Consider the following 24,027-nt stretch of genomic DNA (forward strand, 5'->3'; position numbering starts at 1 on the left):
AAATCTAGATTGGGATTCAGAACAATGATCAAAACATATGGAGTAAATCGAGTCCATCACCACTCCTAAATCTTCACAGTTCTATATCTCATCCTGGGTCGACATTTCTTTCGGTAACATTAGGCAGTTTTGATTTATATGTTATTAAATGTTGATGATCGTGTGTTATTTTACATATGCATCTGCTTGCTATTGCTCGTTTCTGCTGCTTCTTCACATGTCTTTTGATCAGAACATTCAGTACTCTTTCAGATGATGTGTAATAGCGCCTTACCATATAACAGTGAAAACATGGAAAGCCAAGAATATCCATCAATGACGGGTGATCGTTGTCTCATAAATGACAGAAATTTCCGTCAATGGCAGGGGAAAGAGTTAATAGGTGGTGACACACCAAGCTGACATCAAAGAACTACAGTCTGCTTTGCTGCCTCACGTTGGCTGCGACAAAAAGCTGTGCTTAAACACACAGTAAAGACTACAGCTGGCTGCCAACGAGCATGTGCGTTCTGCACCTGTGTGTACGGAAATAACTGTCTATATCAGCAGGTTTCAATAGTTTATATTCGGCAGTCAAAAAGAGAAAATGTAACAAAGACTGTAGATATACAAACCGTAAACAAAGCAGCGCTTGCTTACCATTTGAATATCAATCATGCTGATCACTTTCTTCATTCCAGGCGGCTCATGTTGTTATGCAAACATTCACGTACTGGAATGCTCAGGTAAGATGAAGTTAAACTAAAACAGCCTTCTGTCTGTGCCATCGTGACTTTGCTCGCTTTCATCACTTTCGCTTTTATTCTCGATCACTGACTCGTTCGCTAAACTGAACAGCTAATCAGAGCGATCTCTCTCACCGATTAGTTCAACATGCTGAGCCCGACTAGAGCCGACATGTGAAGCACACCGCAAAAACTAACCCTGACAGAGATTCACTCACGGCCAACATTGGCCGAAGGCACACCTTCAGTATTTCTTTCTTTCTGTTGCAGTGATCAGATTACTTTTCAGATTACACAACAGCTTGGTGTGTCAAGGCCCTTAAAATCTCACATACAAATTCTTTTATGGGTGGACTCAAAGCTTGGAGTGTTGACACTAGCCCCAATATCCCCTAAAAATATGTAAATTTTAATGTTTATCTTGATGGCTTTTGATATTTTCTTCATTTTTATCAGTATAAGTCATCTGGATAGAATTTGGATAGATTTGATAGGAATTTGGATAGATAAAAAAATGATCTGTAGGAGTCTGAGGTATATAAGAGACTGTTTGCAGTCTCTAGCTGAAGTGCATCATGTCAAAAGCTTTGGGTTTTGATAAATATTGCAGTTCAAGGGTGTGTTAAATACCTTCCAAATATTACTGTATAGTGCTAGAGCTGCTGTATGAACACCTGTAAATATTATTTTCATAGCGTAGTGCTTCCCTCATATATGTTGGTGGAGTGCAGGATGTGTGGGTGGAGGTTATGACTCAGGCCTTGGCACAAAATTCTGGTGGCAAAATACCCCCTCCTACATCATATGTCATAGGATTTCATCTCTCAAACAATATCATGCCATTCGTGAAAGGCATGACCAGTTATCTTGCAATCAGTTTCAATTTCCTCTTGTGTCTGACTTTCACAAAATCTCTAGCAGGGGTCCAGACCCCCTCCCATCCCCTGCACGTTTTTTTGCCAGCTGAGTGAAAATGAAATATAAAAGACAAACAGAAGATCAAGTGGAAGTCTTTCTTACACCTCTATAGGCATACACACCTGCTCAGTAGCAATAATTTACACCTACCCACTCTTGCTCTTAAGGGTTTGGTAACCTTTGGAGAAAATCGGAAAAAAAAAAGAAGAGGAAAATAGAATGAGAACTTTGATCTCAAACCTGCGAGGACAAAGAGCTCACGAAAAATGAAAATAATGTCATCATTTACTCTCTTTCATGTTGTTCCAAAACCTTTTTTGCCTCAAATCTATTGGTTGTACATTATCTCAGTGCGCACATTGGAAAACAATGATGTGTGCTGATTTTTATGGAGCGAGAAACGTTCTCCTTCTCTCCCCTCACCTTTTTTTTCTCCCTCTATTGTCTGGTTTCTTGCCAATCATCACGTCTTCCCGCACTCCCACACACATCTTTTCTTTTACTTACTCTACTCTTCTCTTCTCTTCTCTTCTCTTCTCTTCTCTTCTCTTCTCTCTCACATGTAATTTCTCCTCCCTCATCTTGGCCTCTCCCTCATTGGACCTTTTTTTTTTTTTTTTTTACCATCTCATTCTCCAGAGGTCCTTTTATTCTTTCTTTGCATCCTTGAAGTCTCCACTTGCTTTGCACATTCTCTCCTCTCTCACATTGCCCAAACAAGCGCGTGCGCACACGCACGCACACACACAGCAGTCTGCGTTAATGAAACATTAATGGGGCACAGACTGTGCCTCCTCTGCAGTCAGAGTTTGATCCTTACCCTTCAAAGCAAAGCACACATACGCACCCACAAGTAAAGCGCAATCCTCTGCATTACCAGAACATTGTGTAAAGATAAAACGCCCAGCGCATCGGATACTTGAATGTTTTTTAGGACTTTTCTCTCTGAAGAGGTGATTAGATATCCCCTTTCAAGTTATGTTAGCGCTGTCTGTGGCCTTTCACCAGCAACATCAAACATGCTAAATACAATAAAAAAATAAAAAAATAAAATGCTGTTCACTCATTTCATTAAAACAATCATTTTAGGTCACAACCCAAAAAAAATTGTAGGTCTGTTGCGAAGAAATATGCTAAATACAACCCGAAAAAAGTGCAGCAAATCATATACTCGTGCATAGTTCAGATAGGCAAAGCAACAACAAGGTCATGAGTTTGACACATAAATTTAGGATAAGATGGTGTAAGGATGAAAATCAACAAAGACCTTTGATTTGTTTCAACCCCCTCCAAGGGCATTTTGGAATTCCTAAAGGTATAGAGGTTCTGATAGTGATCAAGGCCTGATGTGTGTGAGGGTATGATAATTGTCACTCCTTTAGTACGGTGGGGGAATCTGTAATCTTCTGATTGGTCCGTTTGAATGTCTCACATTTGGGTTTCAGTTACATGGTCAAAGAAGGGATAAAAGAAGAGTGTAACTGTTGCTCTGGCTCTCTAGCTCTAGTCTTGGGGCTCTCCTCCTGGACTGGCTCGCTCTCTCTTCTCTTTTCTAAAGTTCTCTCTCTCTTCCTATCTCTCAGATAACATTCAACATAAACGCTGGGTACGATTAATGGTATACGTTTTTATAAACTCATACATCTATTTTGTAACTATTTTAATAGCCATAACCAGATATTGTCATTAAACCCTTTCAATTACAAATGATGTGATAACTGGTTTTAATTTGATATTAATGTGCTACCAATTGCAATACAATATCGTCACTACTGCAACGCTCTCCCACATATTTTGTTATAATAACTGCGCTTATTTTTGTCATTGGTATAAGTAGCAGTGGGAGGTAGTAGACATGAAATAGTAGCAGACATGAAAATCACACTGTACAACATTGATCTAATAAACTTGGGTTTGACATGAATGTAGACTGTGCGATGATGACACCTGAATCGTAGGCTACGACGCAAGTTAGTATAGAAGAATAAAATGTCATAAGTATGCGCTAGTGGTTAACCAATAGAGCAAGATGAGTCGCACATTGGCAATTGTGGTTTTACTGTGTGCTGAAAAAAGAGGATGAAGCGAAAGAAGAGAATATGGACGCAGTCATGGCTAGGGAAAAGAGGAAAACTTGGCATGTACATTTTGCAAATGGAGCTTGAGGTAAGTTTTAGCGCTATGTCGTGTTGAGCAATATGCCATTTCATCTTGCATTTTTATTGGCTAATCAGTAGACGTGGGTCGGGGCAAAGACATTTTGAGATGATCATGGTAAATTTCTGACACCATCAGAAAATTATCGCAGGCAATTCTTTGGTCGCAAGACCGTGACAACGGCCATCTTTGAACATTTCTCAATGTACGATGTAGGACCACCATTTAGGAGCCACGACCACAAAAATCGCCACGATTGGTCATCTTTCGTATATGGGACAGCCCAAAATCATATAATGTGTACCGGGCATAAGACTCTTCAGACAGTCTTTATGATGTTAAAGTAAAGTAAAACCAATGGCGTGTTTGGCGTCACCGTGAACCAGAGGTGCCTGTTGAAAGCTATAATGGCACAGCTTTGGTTTCCTGCTAGATTCTGGCAACTTTAAACCTGTAATTTTGTGACAGCATGCTAGAGTATCTAAGGAGAGGACAGTGGGGAGGAGAAAGGAGAGGAGAGCTTATAAAAAACATGCCATGGAAAATCAAAAGTGAGACAGAGAGGTTTCCCTTTCTTATCTCTTGACTTCCTCGTTCTCCCCCCGTGCAGCACACAGTTTATGTGTGGATGTGCTTTTGACAGTCAAAGGCCACACTACTGGGCCTCGATGAGGCATCTGAGCCTTTCACTGGCACTCACTCTCTAATGCTCACTCTTTAAATCCCTCTGCTTCTTTCTTCTGCTTCTCCACTCTCTGTAAAATAAGTTTTTGAGAAGCTCAAGTCGAGGAGCAAGTAAGGCCAGTGGTGGGACATTGTGATACACTAAACCCCTTGACACGGCGAGATGATGAAGCCTTTGCCTTGCACTGGCTCACTTGATTTTGCACAGACTTGCCTCAGAGTGTGGTTAAATAAACAAACACACACACACAAGTACATATGTGGACTCCTGCCATCAGTAAACCCCTGGTATAAACTGAACAGAAATCCTGTATATTTTTCTCAATGTCTAAAATACACCACTGTGAAGCTGGGAGTCAGTAAGATTATAATAAAAAAATAAAAAATAAAAAATAAATCCTTTTATTCAGCAAGGATGCATTAAATTGATAAAAATGGACAGTAAAGACATTATCAGTGTTGAAAATAAATGCTGTTCTTTTAAACTTTCTATTCAAAGATCCCTGAAAAATGCATCCACAAAAATACTAAGCAGCACAGCAGCTTTCAACATCGATAATAATAAGAAATGTTTCTTGAACACCAATCAGCAAATTAGAATGATTTCTGAAGAATCATGTGACACTGATTAGCATCATAAAAAAAACACCAAAAAACCCAGAATATATTAAAATACAAAATTGTTCTTTTAAACTGTAATAATATTTTGCAATATTGATGTTTTTTTCTGTATTTTTTACTCAAATAAACATAGCCTTGGTGAGCATAAGAAACTTCTTTCAAAAACATTAAAAAAATCTTACCGACCCCAAACTTTAAGATTTTGTTTTTCTAATGTAAAGAAACAACCTTTTTGCATAACACAAAAGGTTGATTCACATTTGAAAGCTTCAATCCACATCAACAGTAATTGCATAGAAAAGAGTGATCATTGTATTATTTAAAATGTTTTGTGTCTTGTTTTGTGTTCCACAGAAGAAAGAAAATCAAACGGATTTGGAAAGACATGAGCAAAATGACACGATTTTAGTTTCTGCTCCACTATGCCTTTAGATGTTTGGTGTAGCTTCCCTTTAGATCACTAAACCTTTGCTGTATTCCCTATATATTTATATTTTAAGTATTTTTAATGTTTCATTGTTATTGAAGAAGAATTTTGTTCTTTTTTTTTATGATGATTGTAAAAAACAAAAACATAACATTCATATTATATTTAGTTCATGGTCTCAAAGGCTTGACATGTTTATTAGATGAGGCCTTAACTGGCATTCTGGACCCTTTAGAACCTCAAAATGTAACCGAAGCTGAACATTTCTGTGTATCTCCATTGCATTTCGGGTTATAATGATTTTACTAGATTTTGAACCTTATCAAAAATTCCAGAGCATTGACAATGAATCACTTGTAATAGATTCTAACCTCATATAGATTTTGCCTGGTCATTTGGAAGTTGATGAATGGAAAGTAGCAGTGCATATTACATGATCAGGCTTTCTGCCAACGGTGGCTTATGATCTTTCAAATGTAGTGCTGGCGCTGATCTTTGCTTGCAACCAGACAGAGAATTCACATTTTTGACAACATGTCTGCTTTAAGAAGACCTCAAAGAGGTGAATAACAAATTAAATTGTTTACACAAAGCTATAGTAAAAGACTTCATAAGACTAAGAAAGTGCACAAGTCATATGGACGGTTGCTTTGATACTTTTACGGTGCTTCTGCATCGTTTTGGAAGTTTTAAAGCTGCATTCCCCATTTATTGTATTTTTATGAAAAAGAGCCTGATTCCACTTTTATGTTTCACAGAAGAAGTAAAGTCATATGGGTTTGGAAAAACATGAGGGGGAGTAAATGATGGCACTTTCAACTTTTGAGCATATATTCCTTTTGAGTACTCTTGGAACATTTGAATCGCACAGTTTCAGCAAGTTATTGTTTTGTTTTTTTAAGTCTGTATAGCATTACTGGTTAATGTAGTTAGTATTTGATTCTTACTGGTTTTAGACTTGTACATATACTAACTCAAACACAGCACTCATACATACAAACACGCACACATCTACACCCTCCCACCCACACCTCTCTCTCTCTCTCTCTCAGTCAGTTTATTTATTAATCTTTATATGCAGTGAGTATCGGAGTTGCCAGAGATGCGGTCCACAAGCGTGGTTGCAGTCAGAAGAAAGGGCAGTTTCCATGGCAACTGAAAGACCAGACCCAACTCTATGTACCAGAGCTGCCAATCAGACCGCAAAAAAGAGAAAAGAGAGAGACTGCAGAAAGAAAAAAGACGAAGGACGAATATCTTTTCATGAAGGTTGAGGAGATTGAAATGCCATCATCCTTTCAGTCCAACACAGCACAGGAACACACACACACACACACACACACACACACACACACACACACACACACACACACACACACACACACACACACACACACACACACACACACACACACACACACACACACACACACACACACACACACACACACACACACACACACACACACACACTTTCACCATCCCATTCAGAGTCAAGTCTGCAGTCATTTACATGAGCTGAAATCTCAGCAATGCCAAGTCTTAGACAGATATTTGCACATCCTGGACAGACTATTAATTGGAACTGTTGAAATGATTTTTCTTGTCACAGTATTATCATAAAATGTATCTGACTGCATCCCAAGAGATATAAGGATTATTGTACATTTTTGCTGATTAAAAATGAATACCAAAATTATTTTCTGCATTAATTTAAAAAAAAAAATCGAGAGAGAGAGAGAGAGAGAGTAGATTAATTAAATTGGAAGTCAGTAATTAAATACAGCATGTTAGAATAGAACCTCTGGTATCAAACAGGAAATGTATTTATGTTTTCTATATTGAAGCACTTAAAACCCCATGGCTGGCATGACACTAGAACAGAATAATTGTTCTGCATGCAAATGTGTTTCAATTATGGCATATGGGAGAATACCTGGGCCATTTACTGGCAGAAATGTGTTTTGAGTGACAGGTGTATAATAATGCTTTCTACTCATTGTTAGCAATCGTCCTAGAGCAACCGTTTTCACGGATCTTTCAAGGAAATGAAAACAAAAAGACTTTGCAGTGGTTTTTCAATGGAAATCTGCACAGTAATGGCACATTTCAGTAGACTATGTTGTGACTTCATGTGTCATTTTCATTTATATGAATTACTTTATTTTGCAGGGTTAAATTAATGTCCAACCCAAAAAAAAAAAAAAAAAATTGGTTCACAGAAATAATCTACCAACCATAATGTCGTATAATTTTCTTTCATCGAACACAAAAGAAGTTTGTGAGATTTAAGTTGCTCTTTTCCATTCAATGAAAGTGAATAGTGACCAGGAGCTTAAAACTCTAAACCTAACAAAAACACTAAAAAAGTATCATAAAAGTAGCTCTTTTGAATCAGTGTTCTAAAGGTGTCACGGTTCATGAATCGGCTATCTCTCACTGATGTGTCTGCGTGAGTGTAATTGTGTGGGTGTGGTTACTCGTTGTGTTAATTAGTGTCACCAGCTGTCATCAATCCCAGGTTCCTTTATATGCCCAGTAACTTCACTCTCATGTTGTCAGATCGTTGTGGTTGTTTCCCGGTGTGTGTCCTGTGTTCGTGCCTCGTCTACAAGGTTCCTCGTCTGGATTTCGTCAGTTCTTCGTGTCGTCTGGATTTCGTCAGTTCCTCGTGTCGTCTGGCTGTTCCACGGTTCCTGGGTTTCACTCGAGCACGCTTACCACTGCACCACCACCGGATCGCCATCTCGTCCCTGCTTCAACAGCCACCTGAGTGTTTGTCCCCGACCTGTGTCTTTACATCTGACCACCAACAATAAACTGAGTTTTACTTGCATCTTGCATCCTCCTATTATTTCCTCACAAAAGGCTGCAATTTAAGTTGTTATAGATGTTTATTACATGGCTTGGTTGAATTCCAATGTAGAATGCGGTCTGTTATTTCTTGATAACAGCCCGCTGCTAAGTATAACACACCGTTGCTATGGACGCAGGATTCTAGAAACAGAACAGACTATTTTCTTTAGCGGAAGCACAATCGTTTTTAAATCAATATTTTGAGTCAAATTATTGATTTATTTGGTAGGTAGCCATGTAATAAGCGGGATAATGTAGAGTGAGGCGGTTGTTATTGGCTGATTCCTGATCAGCCTGTCGGGGTTGTATTCGCTATAACAACCGCCTCGCTCTACATTATCCCTTACGTAGTCAGTTGTCATTTTTTGAGCTTGCTGGACCCTGGTCATCATTTACCTTCACTGTATGGAAAAGAGCATTCTGTGTTTGACAGAAGAAAGAAAATCATACAGGTTTTTGAACAACATGAGAGTGAATGTGTACATTTTCTTTTTTGGAAGAACTATCCCTTTAAGGTAGACTTTATGAACTTTTTACCCTGAACCGCACTCAGTTGAGAGCTTTTTGCTCTTTGGCTCTCCTCTCTCCTCTGATACTGTGCACACTCCTTTGAGCTAGTAGTTATGGGACCAAATGCAGTACGCTGTCTCCCACTCCCTCGCTCTTTCTGTCTGGATGGGTTGACAGAGGGGGAATGGATTTGTTCCCCTGTCCCTGAGGCAGATTGGAAATCTCCGGCCTGTCAGGTAGTGCAGTGGAATTATGGGAGTGAGTGGCTCCTTATTTGTGGCTCGCCTGCTGCTACCAGGTGATGGATGGAGGAGTGGAATCACCAGTCACTATGGCAACTGTACGGATACTGTTTAGGTACCACCCCGGCCCCCATTTCTCTCTCTACGACTCTTCAAAGAGTTACAGCCTTAACCTTTGTCACTTAGTCCAGAACCTGACAACGTAATACATCGCATTGAAATACTGTGAGTATCTGGTCTCAGCTTTGAGAAAACTGGACATAACTGCTGTATAAATACACTACCGGTCAAAAGTTTGGAATAATTATGATTTATATAAATAATTTTTCATTTATTTAATATAAAAGACAGTGAAAGCAGTAATATTATGAAATATTATTACAGTTTAAAATAATTGTTTTCTATTTTAATATATTTTAAAATGTAATTTATTCTTGTGATCAGGAATAAATTACACTAATATGCTGAGTTTGTGTTCAGTTATTATAAAATCCCAGTGCACATGTGTTAGAAAAGATTTAACTGCTGGGTTAAGTGGTTTAGAGTGGAACGGAGAAGGTTTTTTTTTTTGCACAAATTATTTTGAGACACATTTACCCCCTCATGTATTATCCGTTCCCCACAGCAATCCCACTTAGCATATATGCATACGTTCTCTCAGTAGAGAGAGTTCCCACATACATACAGTAAGTGACGGGCTGGAGCACAAGACTTTTCCCCTGCCTGTCAACCTTCTCGTAGCCGGTGGGACCCCATAAATCACATGTGGATTTACTCACAATCATTAAAAATATAGGTGATTCAGATCACATTTTACAACAGGATGCCTCTTCAAGCCCACTGTGCATTTCCTAAATGGTTGATGGGGGACAGTGAAAAATGACAGCATTATGCTGCTTTCCCGCCATAAATCATTCAGTAGCTATACTCTAATGCACAGCTGAAGGTAAGAACCACCCTCTATGGTCGGCACTCTGGGTTTTTGGGTTCAAGGAATCAGAGTTGCAGTGGTTATTATGAAATATGGCTCTGCATGTGTTGGTTTTTCACTGCACTTCATAATTATTTGGATGGTTTGTGAACCTTCTTGTATTTTTACCTATTAGCACCAAATAAGCTGAAAATGCTTAAATGTTGAGTTAACTAGCACAAACATGGAGTTTTTACGGGGGTTTGGTGTGTGAATTTCACCCGAAATTAAAATCGTTTAATTTTGGGTGAACGATCCCTTTAAGAAGATTAAGTTTCAAAGCTTTATTTAATTCCTTTAAAAGGTGAAGTGTGTAATTTCATCAGAATAGCAAAAATAATTTCCTAAATAATGTATACCAGCCACTGTTGTTTGGATATGTGTTATTGATAAAAGAAAAGAAAAGAAAAATGAACCTAACATGCCTGATTAATTATACATTTCTGTTAAACTGCTTAGTTTTGCCTGATGAGAACGAATGTTCAGAGTGCTTGAGGTAACTCAGTAGGTACTCAAACAATAAACAAATAACAGAAATGAAGAAGTAACCAAATAAACATCCCAGGGAGCTCCCACTTCACATCAGCTGTGACTAACCTCTCCGCTGCACAAACAGCCCCAAGACAGGCCTGTTTTTATACGGTTTAGAATAAAGTGATTAATTTGGCCTTTTTATGTTTCTCCTGTGATTCTGCATCTCTTTAATGCTGTCTCTGTCACTGAGTAAACACAGAAAATTTATGTTTCTCATGAGATGTCCAATTTTAATGAGTTTTTCTTGAATTCTTGAGGTGAAATTGAGCATTATGCTAAAAAATTCATTCAGAAAAGTAGGGGGAAATGTTCATGTCTAATCTTCTTACTGTACTACACATGATAAAGTAGTCTCTATGTTTTCAGTCTAGCAACAACATAGACTTTGTGTGGCTAAAGTGAGCACTGTGAGCATCTAACTAGGGTAAGAAGGGTCAAAAAAAAAAAAAAAAAAAAAAATACAGCTCATTTCCAGTAATTCATATTTTGGGCCTACAGTATGTCTAAAGAATTTCACATCACATGGTGATTCACAAAGTTTCTTGACCTGATTCGGCATTCAACATTTATCGAGATATTAACGTAACTATACTGCAGAGCCAATATTGAGATCATTTTGTTCTGCATACATGTTATTCAACTGCACTTCATGGATGTGTCCTAGAAAGCATATTCAGGTCTTAATCACAGCTGAAACATCTGGGAGCAAGCTAGCAGCACGCTAATGAAACGGCTAATAAGCATCTCCTTCCTCCCCTCTTTCTTCACACACACAGCGCAGACATCTCAAGGACGCTGGTCCTTCTGTGGCACACGAGCAGGTTGCTGTTAATTACTGATTTTTACTTGAGGAGGCACGTTTCTCGCTTCACTGACAGAATGGAAACGACCATACCTCGCTCTCACATGGAGACCAGGCAGCCGTTAAAGATGTGTGTGGGTGGGAGTGCCTGCGTCTGACACTTTATGGGCACATTAGGGCTAAAAATCACACATTTTTTTAGACTGCCAATTATTTATTTGGGCATTTCATCTACTCAGAGACTATTTAAATCGTAATAATTTTGTGGGCACGGGTAGTGTGTCAGTAGCTGGTTTTACTCCAGTTTGAATCCAACAATTATCCACTAATAACGTCTAATTACTATATTCTTGTGACTTCAAGACCAAATCCAAAGCCAAGTTTTGGAGTCCAGAGATCCTCAAAGGAAAACCCGCTACCAATCAAGTCTCCCGCCAGAGTTTAAACAGCACTCCGGAGTGAACACATGTCAGTCGTCTTTGACTCTGACTTTGTTTGCTTTCACTGTTGCTCTTATTTGATCTAACCTTTTGCTACTGTTTGTTGTTACTGTATCTTTACTTGTACCGTTTTGTCTTATCTTGCATCTCATCAGTACTTTGTTACTATCTATTGTCATTCAGACGGTGATTGTTTTCCATATACAGGGGGAAAGAGGACAAGTAAGATACATTGTGAGACATTGATATATTAGACACTGTAGGTTTTGTATTTTGGATAGTTGAGTTAGTGCGTGTTAACACTGAAGGCTTTTGATTTCCTTACTTTTGTTTGCTACTTAATTTAGAGTATTATATATGAGTTAGCTTTGGTTTTTTTTTTTTTTGGCACCCTTTTCATTTGGTTTATTTTCATTTTGAGTCGCTTAGTAAATATTGTAAATATACTGTTTTCTCTTTTTTACTTATCAGTTATCATTATTACCTCTCACCTCTTGTATATTTATTTTCACTCATGTATAATAAATCACTTCTTTTGGCATTATATCGGGTGACGTTTGGTCTCTTGCCTTCCCCCCACACACAAATAATCATCACAAACAGGGAGGATGCATAAAATTTTGAATATTTAGAAATGTTTCTTCTTAAGGATCATGTGACCCTAATGACTGTAGAACGCTAATGTATATACATACGTGAGAAGTAGGGGGATAAAAAGGTGAAATTTGTAAAAATTATTTTACTATACAGAAAATAAAGATAAAAAACCTAAATGCTTTTCTTTGAAGAAAACAATTGGGTCATTTGCTGATAACAGGTGTTTGAACAATAGAAATCTACTGGCCTCAGATTCCACATTTGCCTGATTATGACTTACTTGGCCTATGTGTTTAAAATCATGACCTCTTTCTCCTTTCTCTCATAAGCCCATGCACAAGCGTACACTATTAATTTTGATGAGAGCATCACTCACAGAACACATTTCACAAATGCTGACAGCGAAAGTGTGAAGTGAAATGCTTTTCCAGGCGTGTGAACACACCCTCGAGAGGCCCTCCAGGCAGTCCAGACTTCCAGAAATATACGGATCCAAGTTTAGCATGACTTTGACGCATGCTGCCAAGACCCAGATCTGCACTGATTTCTAATGATATGCCAGACTTTTAATTGTTTACAAAAACTCAAACACATCCCAGTCATGGAAAGGTAGGCAATTAAATCAAACATTTGAAAATATTTTGTAGAAACACTCATTAAGACCCAATTTCAGAAACTCCTCTTACTCTAACTGCTCTTCATTAACGTTACAGACAGTGAAGTAACAGATGCACATTTTGTCCCTATCAAGAGGATTAGCTCTGCAGATTACACATATACACGCTCAGGCATGCAGGACGCTGTTTCGATTTCAAAATTAGAAGCCGATTTGAATCGTGAGTTTAGAGATCATTTGCTAAGATTGGGCATGGTCCCCTAATGCTCAAATCAGCCAGTGTCAAGCTGCCGGAGTGTTCCGGTAAACAAATCTGTAACGATAAGCCTCTGATACATGTCTAATCCCCTCTCTAGGAAACAATGGCTGATTTATTAGTGATAGGCAGGATGTATTCAGCACTCGGTGAAGTGCGGAATATAAATAAGAGGAATGTGCTGTAATGAAGCAGGACTGCTTTTAAACACTGCACGGATGTGAGCTGATCTGAATAAAACAGGATCTTCTTTGTTCATGTGACGTTTACATAGTTAAATTGACAATCAAATGCTGGTATACGCCTCTGAGAAATACACAAGCACTTGATAGTATTTAGTGTATACACTGAGGCTGATTATGATCACTGGCCAATATTCTAAGAAATTTCTGGCATAAATGATTGCTGGTTTTCTCCTGCTGCCACCCACACTCTTGTGAAAGCTAATAATGAGAGTTTTCTTTTCAACTTCTTAATAGACTACCACATTTATAGACAGGGCAAAGCTAAATCAATTTAATAAGGTCAACAAAAAGATACTTTAAACAGTTATAGCTCTCAGTTAGTTAGTGCAATGAATCATAGCTGAGTAAAGAACTTGTGATAAATAACATTATTTACAGTCAGTTCAGCTTCTTAAATTGAACTGAACAAGTGAAGTTCAGAGAGTGTGGATGTTTTTTATTACAGCCCAGAAAGCTTCACTGTTCATATCTCTCCGCTTGTCTGTGTTCATGGCATTCCTGTCAGTGTGTTGCTTGTCAAAGCGCAGCACTTGATTGTGTTTTGACTGCTTTTGGAACGATTCTCAGAGCAAAAACACAAAACAACAGGCAGTCTTGTGTTTAAATTGTTAGTTAAGCGATATCATCTTTTCGATGCAGGCCAAGTGTGCAGGTAGTCACACATGTACTGATGTTTGGAAATATGCACCAGTTCAATAAATGAAAATTTGGTATTCATTTGAGAAAATATTGCCATTTACAGTACTTTGTCTGTTTTTGCTCAGCCAACAAAAATTGTTTCAAACAAAAGCAAAAGCAAATTTTAGTCCTGAATTAACCAATATTTTTGAATGAATCATTTGAATAAATGATTCAGTGACTCACTCATAAAGAAAATCACTTGAATGAAACTGCATTTTTTAACAATTCAGTTCATTGAATGATTCTTTGACTCGTTTAGAAATGCAAACCCTTGATTCCATCCTAAATGAATCAGGGTTTTTGAGCAAACTCAATTGAATAAATGATTCAATGATTCACTGAATTGTTGTATAAATGCAATATTCCACTCAGAACCACTGTTTAAATAAAGTAGCACTCATCTAACAAGTCATTGCACCAATATTTTCATATTTATAAAAAATCAGAAACGTGTAAATTGATCAGATTACAAATCATTATTTGAGAAATGAAACCAGATGTTTCTGTAATTAGAAGACAAATAAAACGTTCTCCTCTTTATAAATCAGTAAGTTCATTGTAAAAGATCAGACAAACAGCATTGTTCTGTTTTTTTTTAGAGGTGGCTGACAGTTTTGTCCTCAACAACGAGACCTACTTGTGACTATTACATTTTCTCATAATGAAGCAAAACTTTAAAATTCAATGAAAAAGTCCTAGAGATAAAAAGTGCCTTTGGCTGGTGTAGTACATACAGTACAGAGCTAAACATTTTCCTCAGGGTCATTTGAAAATATCACGGTAAATTCACAGTATTAAGAACCATCATGAACCTCCAACAGTCAACCATGTGCTGTCTGGACCGGAATATGCTTCACCGTTTGTCACTTTCATATTGCACATGCCAAATTTCTATGCAGATTAGGATTATTGTAGATATTTGTGGTGTGTTAGTGCTGTTAACTGATCTGCATAACACCTTTAGTGATTCTAAAACAATGCAGACACACATGCACAATAAATCAATAAAAAGTTATCAGTATACACAATAAATTCTCAATGAATTCACCCCTGAGTGTTTTAGCATCATTTTCCTCCTTCTAACTGCCTGCCTGTCACCCTTTGTCGGTCCTCAGACTCTGTCTTTGCCTCTTTATCTCTGTGGTTTTTGTTATTCTTCTGTTGCACTTTTTTTGGACTGCTATCTCAAGTAGCGATGACCTGACCGGGGCTGTGTTATTTTTGAAAGAGCATTTACTGGTTCAATTATTTTGCACCGCATACACGCACACACTCACACACTCAGACACAAAAGTCACATAAAATCCAGCTCAAGTGCCTTTTATGCTGAAACGTGAAGAGTCATTCTGCAGTAGGATTTCGATTTTTACAACCCTCTCTTCTAAGTTCTCGCTGCATTGGGAGGTTTATTTTTCTTTTTGGCTTTTGGTTTACACACTGCTATGCAAAATATGTCCTTTTCTGCCTGAAACGCAGCCAGCTGGGGTTTTTTTTTGTTTGTTTTTTTTGACAGAGATAAATGTAACTTAAGGTTAGACGGCAATTAGTACAATTATTAAAGCTAAAACCGAAATAAATAACCAGCTAAACAGAATTAAAGCTGAATGACAAAAGTATAAAACACAATTACTGAAATTATATGAAAATAAAAGCAAATTCAAAATATGATTAAATAAATATAATATAATAGTAAAAATAATATAAAAATGATCTGAGACATGTTTTCTAGGTACTGTACAAATATTTTTCTAAATAAATTAAAACAAAACAAAGATTATTGGTTTACATGTTACAAGAATATTTTTTTCACTCCTTCTTTAACAAAATTTCATGTTTAATTCAATATGTTACTTGTTTTGTAATTAATTGTGAAATTTACTAGCAATTTCGGATTGAATATTGTTTCAAAGTAAATCATACACCAATACTGTAGCGAGCATTTTACCAAAGCTAAAAATGGTCAAATGTTTTCTTCGTGATTTCAGTTAGTATTCGTTTAGCAATCGACTGTAAAAGCTTAATACTAACAAAAACACCTCAGACCCCAGACGGTTAAGAAAAGCTCTTTTGATAAGCTAGAACAAAATATCACAATAATACTTCCTGTGATGAACAACTGCCATTGAGATGAATGAGAATGCTAACAGATCATTTCCTCATGACTTTATGAATTTTACCAGATACTTCAAGCTACCTTAAAGTACACTAAACTTTTAAACTGTGCAATTTTTGTTAAGCAGAGTGAGTTAAAGAAAGAAAGAAAGAAAGAAAGAAAGAAAGAAAGAAAGAAAGAAAGAAATTATTTTGACTTGTGAGGTTAAAAAGAAGGTATTTCAAGATAGTGGAGGAACAAACGGTACAGGAAAGAAGAGATCCGAGTATGACTAAGGTGTTTTGGTTTGAGCAAGTGCTCACTGACTTTAAACCAGAAATCCTAAAACGGGTGCAAGATCATTATAGATTCCTGATACATATATTGAACTCAGTACTTCCTGAGGCAAGAAATACATCATGGACTGAGAAATCTGAGCCCATGCAGTCTGTGATACCCACACACACACACACACACACACACACACACACACACACACACACACACACACACACACACACACACACACACACACACACACACACACACACACACACACACACACACACACACACACACACACACACACACACACACACACACACACAATACATTTCTATGGGTGTCTCACAATTGTTTAACATTTCAGGCTCAAGACAAGTACTTTAAACTTATCAATTTGAGTTAATTTAACACAGACAATTAAGAAACAAAGCAAAAAAGAAAGTAAAGTACCAATGTCCTACATGGTAGAGTCTTCTATATTTTAACCCGGGCTTAAAAAAAGAAAAAAAAGAAAACAAAGAGAGAAATCAATCAATTCACTCCGAGCAGAATCAGTGTTTTATTGTTCTGTTCATGCGTTCCTTCTGTAACATTACTGTAATGGTTTAATTAGAAAAAAGAGCTTGAATAACTCCATCCTCATCCAGTAGCTCCACCCGCCTCAATCGTGGATGAAGTGCTGCACACATTTTGGAGATGTCTCTGCTTGTTCTTTGAATAAGTACAGAATCTTTACTCAAAAAACACGATGTTTGTAAAGGCTAATGTTTTATGTATTTGAGGAGCAGAGAAGAGAGTCTGATATTTCATCTAGTCATAGGCAATACGCATAGCCAAAGTGCATAGTACTTCATCTTTTATAACACAAGATTTTAGCCAAATGTATAAAACGACAGGAAAAACTGAGTGCCCACATATAGAATAAACTTTGTAACCTGTAAGTTACATTTTGATGAAAAAGTAATGCGATGTTCTGCTGCCTCAGATGCGGCCGTCTAATGACGGACAAAACACGAATCTCTGACTGGTGAAAAACCTCGTAACTCAATTTGAGCTTGATTTTGGTAAGATGTCAATAATATAATGACACGTGCAAGTGTGTATATATATATATACAGTATACACACATTATATATATATATATATATATATATATATATATATATATATATATATATATATATATATATATATATATATATATATATATATATATATATGTATATATTTCATTTCCTAAATAGTAGTGGTTTTACACTAACCTGCAATTTAGCTGGTTTCAAAAAATACACAATGCTGGATATTACCTGCCAGTCATTTTCACTTAAATATAGTTCTTTAGCGGTTAGTTACATATGCCTGGAAAAACTCCTGCATGAGATCCAAAAGCTAATGCCAGCGAATTGCCATTGCAACTTATACTGTGTTCCGGAAAAACAGAAAATTCTGTCAATGGCATAGAAGCAGTGTCTCATAAATTACGAACATTTTCATCAATGGCAGGGGAAAATGTACAATTTGTTTTTGTTTACGATTCTTGAACCGGTTCAGAAACCTGATTTTAAATCATTAGCTTCAATATAAGATCAGGATTGTCCAGCACCCTTATTACAGAGCTTTGTATGTGTTACTGTGATGCAACAGTAAAGCAACTTCTGCATAATAATTCTGCAAGGAGGAGTAATCACAGAGGAAACAAACCCTCTAGGCGGTTCAGTCCATCCCTGTTCCTGCTAATGCCTAGCTGTCAATGCTAATGGCACTAGTTAAGCTTCACAAATCTCACTTAGCCTATACTTACCTAACTTTAAATAAAATAAAATAAAAACTTTTTAATTACACTTCACAATGTAAGCTTGTTTACATTATTGTGCATTATTCCATATACCATAGAACTGTGGAAACAAATGAGAAAGGTTTCCTTTTACAGATTTGATAAATTTTTCTTTCGTTTTTATCCAAAGTGACTTACCACAGAGACTATCAGGGTTTAAAGTATCATATATACATGGAGTTATGGTTTGTATAACATCAGACTTGCATAGTCAGGACACAGAGAAAATTGCAATTAAACAGATTGATTTACATAAGAATGCCAAAATATCTGGCTTTCTGGATTCAGTCTGTCTTTTTTCTTTTTTTACACTTTTACACGGCAGACTGTCCCATTCAATCAACCAGGAGCCTGGTAAAATGATGAGAGTTTATGGATCACTTCCTTGTGTGTGAATCTGCAACAGCTTGGTTTTACTGGTTTTGTTTATTCTGATTACACTGATATTTCCAATCTCAAACAGCAGATTGTGTCACTAGCAAAGCAATGATGAGTTCCCAAGAAATGCAAGAATTTAAGAATGTGCTGTATACCTCCATGTTAGTTGCTCTGGATAAAAGCCTCTGCCTAATGCATACATTTAAATGTAATGTAATGGATCTAAAACAATTCACCCAGCCAGGGTCGTTTTTGGCCTCTCCGGTTTTACCTTTGCATTCCCCAATAAACCAGTCTGAAACAGTTACAACAGCACAGAACTGGTTTAGCGGATACCCTGGAAACAGAGTGTGAACAAGGTAATCGAATGCAAACACTGGCAATTGAGTCAATATCTGCACACCATGCATTCTTCATGAGCACCAAGTTTCTTTCAAACAAAAACAAAAAGGTTATCTTTGGCTCAATATTAAATATGGATGTTTTCTGTCTGGGGAGTGCAAATTATGTAAAGAGTAATCACATTCTTCTGCATAATTAAAACTTAAGTTGATTCTCCGAGTCTTGGAACCTTTGGAATATTTGAATAATGCATGGCCTTGTTTAGAGTGTGACACGGTATGCATGAGATATGGAAGATAAAGACAAACCAGCGTCCGTTCATATTATTATTATTATTTACATTTCAATCAATCCAGTGTTCCCGAAATAATATACATTTTTAAGCTGCCCTTTCTAAGATAAAAGGTGCTACCCTTGCCCTAACATTCTCTGCATGATGAACTTAAACTTGAATGAAAATTGAAAGATCGTGATTTGGGACCTTGAGCTTCAACTGCATCATAAATCACAAAATTAAACAACAGAACGGTGCGGTGGCCATAGCTTTACATTATACACTAAAACATCTGGACTGCAATGTAATTGTTCTTCCTGGATTATAGTTCTGTCTTCAATACCATCCGACCAGGAAAGCTAATTGAGAAGCTGGATTCTGGATTTCTCACTGATAGACCACATAAGGTGAGGATGGACAGCAGGGTCTCTCCACCCTACACCCTGTATACCTATGACTGTGTCTCCACCCAGGACAACACTGCCATCATTAAGTACGCAGACAATACAACTATTCTGGCCCTTATTAAAGGAGGGGATAAGTCGGGTTACAGGGAGCTGGTCAACAACATTCTTGACTATGGAGAGAACAATGACCTCATCCTTAACATAGACACACAACGTTGCAGAAAAAAAAGCACAGAACATCCTCAAGGAAATACCATCCAGCTCACTCTCTGCTCAGGCATAAACACTCAACATAACCTGAAACATGATAGACCAGACAGTATCATTGCTCAAAAATTCCTAAGCACTCGTACTGGTTGTGCGTGTACAAATGACAAATAAACTTCAAACTCAAACTCAGAAAGACAGTCTCTTGGACTGAAAAGAGCCTCACTGTTGCGGTGGCTCATCCTTATTCAACAGCTGCCTAATAAAGCCAATTACCCTTTTGAATGAGATTTGGCTCGTTCAGCCTGAGAACCTTTGAAATGTTCTGGTTCTCAGCCTTTATGTCAAACTGTCCATTCTGTCCTCCTGTCCGGTCCACTAAGGGAGCAGTCAATCTCAAGAGAGCATGGCCTTTTCATTTCATTCCCATGAAGAACCATTAGAGTCATACTTGACTCACTGAAATCGTCTTTTCATTGAGCATTGCAGGTAGTTGCAGAGAATTCACCACATCCATCAGTGCTATGGTTGCATCACACAAGATAAATGTAGGTCGGCTATGACAGTCCATCGCCAAAGACAGAGGGAATTTAAACTTGAACGTTTGCAAAGCAAAATCACTTGAAAAGCAAACTGATCACAGTCAGCCATGGTTGCCATCACTGAAGTAAACTGGCCTGTTTTGTTTTGGTCCTGGATCAAGTAAACAATTTGTGTAGGCTGAGTAAGAAACAGCTCAGCCGTTTTCCTCTTCACTCTTCATCTATCATCAATTCTGCGCTTGTTTTTTCTCTCTACCATGGACACATTTCACTGAAGCAGCATTTATAAAATTAGACGTTTTGTCTTCATTTAGACTCAGACATCCTTGATAGTGTTACTGCGTGTGGACACACAATACATCACCTTAAAGTCCATTTTCACCACACATAAATTTGGTCACAAACTTCAAAGCTATCATAGCCTGATGCCTTAGTAGTTGCAAATAATGAGCTCTGCTTCAAAATATTTTGCATTTGCTGATATTTGTTGAACAAAGTCGGCAACAAATGTTGCACTGTAGATCAATCATAATCTATATAGACCCAAAAAGTCTTTCTTATCTTTATCAACATTAGTGCTATTTGATGTTCTGTTTTTGTGTATGTGTGTTGTGTGTATATGTATGTGGTTGTCTTTTTTTTTGTTGCTGTTTCTTTGATAAAAAAATTAATAATAATCAAGTTAATGAAGCATTGACCAGGTCGTGTTGAACTATTGATGGTTTATCGAAGGGTTAACTGTGGGAAAGGTTTATGAACTTAATAATTAAAATACAAAATTAAATCAATAAATCAAGTCACTCAAACATCTGCATATCATAATATGTACATTAACAACAGACTGAATATTATCATAAAGCTGTCCTCTTTGTTTCAGTAATAATTTCTTTAACACAATCTTAATGACCCCAAACATAGTAACTGTAGTGTAAAATTTAATTAAAATTAGGGGGTGGTTGTTCCAATAAACAGCCTGCGCTGCTTTATAACGACAAAGGGAACTTGACTGAAATGATCAGAAAGAGAGAGAGTGAGAGAGACAGTAAACAAATGAGGACAAGTAAACAAGAGACAGACAGACAATCAGGGAGACCTGGTCTCTATGTTCAGACTGCAGGCAAATCAGATCTTTTCAGGCAGACTCTCTGTACTATCAATTGCAGGTGATCAAATAAGGCTTGTTTGCCCAGATAAAGGTTGCTTTGGTAATGACATAGGAGTATCCATCTATGTATGAGGGAAAAATGGAGGTGCATCATTTCGCTCTCCAAATAAGCGCCCTGTGACAAGAGCTTGCCAGACAAGAGCAGTGCAGAACTCCCAGAAAATGCCGAAATGAACACCGTATGAATACTTCCAGCATTTCTGTCACCAGTTTTGACGTTATCGTTGTGTGTCGCATTAAGAATGATGCAAAATGCCATTTGAAATCCTATTTGAGCAGTAAGAGTGTCCAAAATGAGACAAATCAATACAAATCTGATACCTCCATACTGATTTGAAACAGATTTGAAAAAATCTGATTTTACGTTTTATGTCAATGATGCGATTTTATGCTGTCTCAAAAACCCATCTGGATGAAATCTGGATATGCAAAAAATCAGATTTTTTTGCTGGCAATCTGAACATGGCCTAATTGCCTGAAGCATTTTGAAGCAGCTAATGCTCAGCAAGAAAAGAGGAAGTGATAAGCTCCCATGGGCCAGTGTTGCAGAGTGTCCCTCTCTAGCCTGAGGAGTACTGAGAGGTAAATTGGCTGTAGGTAATGAGCTCATGGTACTCTGATTAAGCGGAATGAAGCGTTTGGAACTGGGGAACTCCACTTTGTACTCAAAAGGAATGCTCTTGATAAGGATTTATGTGAAGGAAATGTGACGCTGGCAAGCTCTTGTCATTAACACCATTTGCAGTTTGGTCAATCACACAGCCATCAAGCTCACTCGCCACAGAGCGTGATTAATTACTGCTCCAGCATGCCTCTGTCCAAGACTGCTAACAAATATTGTAAAGGTATATTGGAGTAATGAGAGAGAGAGAGAGAGAGAGAGAGAGAGAGAGAGAGAGAGAGAGATAGATAGAGAGAGAGAGAGAGAGAGAGAGAGAGAGAGAGAGAGAGAGAGAGAGATACATATATGTACCTCAAAGGTATATTTGTACCTCAAAGATATATATGTACCTCAAAGGTACATATATGTACCTTTGAGGGACTAATATGTACTCTATAGGTACAAAAGTGTACCTTTTGAAAAGGTACCGCCACAGTGACAGCTTTTGTACCTTTTTTTTCTGAGAGTGAGAGAGAGAGAGAGAGAGAGATTTACAATCATATGCAGGGTTCTCTCCTCCACCACCAGTGTGCAGCATCTATCTGGACAATGCGACGGCGGCCGCTTTACATGAATGTGTAAAATCACTGATGTTCTCAGATGAGCATATACATGTCATGATACATATAAGCAGACGCAAAAGAGTAACTTTTTTTTAAACAATAGCGCTAAGCACAAAGGTGCTACAGATGACACTTTCTACATCTTTGCACTGTTTTTGCTGGCTTTGATTCTGTAAGGTGAGTTGTGACAATTGTTAAGCTCTCTCTTAAAGCACTGCAGATATCAGCTGTCAAAAACACCGCTGAATCTCACTGCAGAGATTCTTAGCGGGAGGATTTGTTCGTTAAATACGCCTGATTTATAAGCCTCCACGATGGCAAATCCAGAGCAATTTGACAGATAAATGTAATTCTATTTCATATTAAAGGAGTCACTTCACAAACATAACACAAATCAGACTTTAAAATGCATCAGGAATACAAATCATCAGTTGATAGAAATACTGCTTGGGACCCAGCTTTTAAAACTGTTTATGAATCTTCAAAACAGTGTTAATGTGCTGTCTTGAAACCGACAAAGACTTTCTGTACACCTCCTTCCTCCTTTTTTCACTCAGATCTAAGTCTTTCAGTGTGTCCTAGCTATTATTAAACACATCTTGAAAGGCAGTGATCTGATTCAAAATGTAGAACCCCTCTTGCTTCCTCTGCCTCTCCTCTTCTGTCTCTCTTCCACTAATCTGTATCAGACTGCAAGGCCTTAGAACATTCAAACTTCAAGCTTTTAAATCTACTTCAAATTTAAAACCTTCAAACGTATAGTAATTTAAAGGCACACTATGCAAGATTTGTACCTTAACATAATAGCTGCGAAATCATTTCGATGGTAAACAAACTCGTAGGGCGAATCATCCCGATAGCAAAGCAGGGGGACTCCGCTAGCAAAACCAGCAATGCAGGTTTGAGAGGTGGCGCCCTGACAAATCTCGCGAGAATCACGACTTGCTTTACGGCACGACGTCACATTCATAACATATGAAGCAGCCTCTATAGAAG

At 37.6% G+C, this 24,027-nt stretch overlaps 1 protein-coding gene across 6 annotated transcripts in view; it reads right to left on the reverse strand.

Moving 5' to 3' along the window:
• Nucleotides 1-24,027, reverse strand: part of lingo2 (leucine rich repeat and Ig domain containing 2) — a 275,152-nt gene that overhangs the window by 44,238 nt on the left and 206,887 nt on the right. The window contains exon 1 of one of the 6 annotated variants that reach the window (XM_082178212.1): nt 640-1,200. The exons of 4 other annotated variants lie outside the window; for them this stretch is intronic. In XM_082178212.1, coding sequence (XP_082034338.1) covers nt 640-675 — 36 coding nt within the window. In that variant the 5' untranslated portion in view covers nt 676-1,200. Of the gene's footprint in view, nt 1-274; nt 1,201-24,027 lie in introns of those variants that run through there. One more of the 6 variants, XM_082178211.1, reaches the window with a different exon arrangement.

The sequence above is a fragment of the Leuciscus leuciscus genome, assembly GCF_965113295.1.
Source record: "Leuciscus leuciscus genome assembly, chromosome: 8".
Classification (NCBI taxonomy): domain Eukaryota; kingdom Metazoa; phylum Chordata; class Actinopteri; order Cypriniformes; family Leuciscidae; genus Leuciscus; species Leuciscus leuciscus.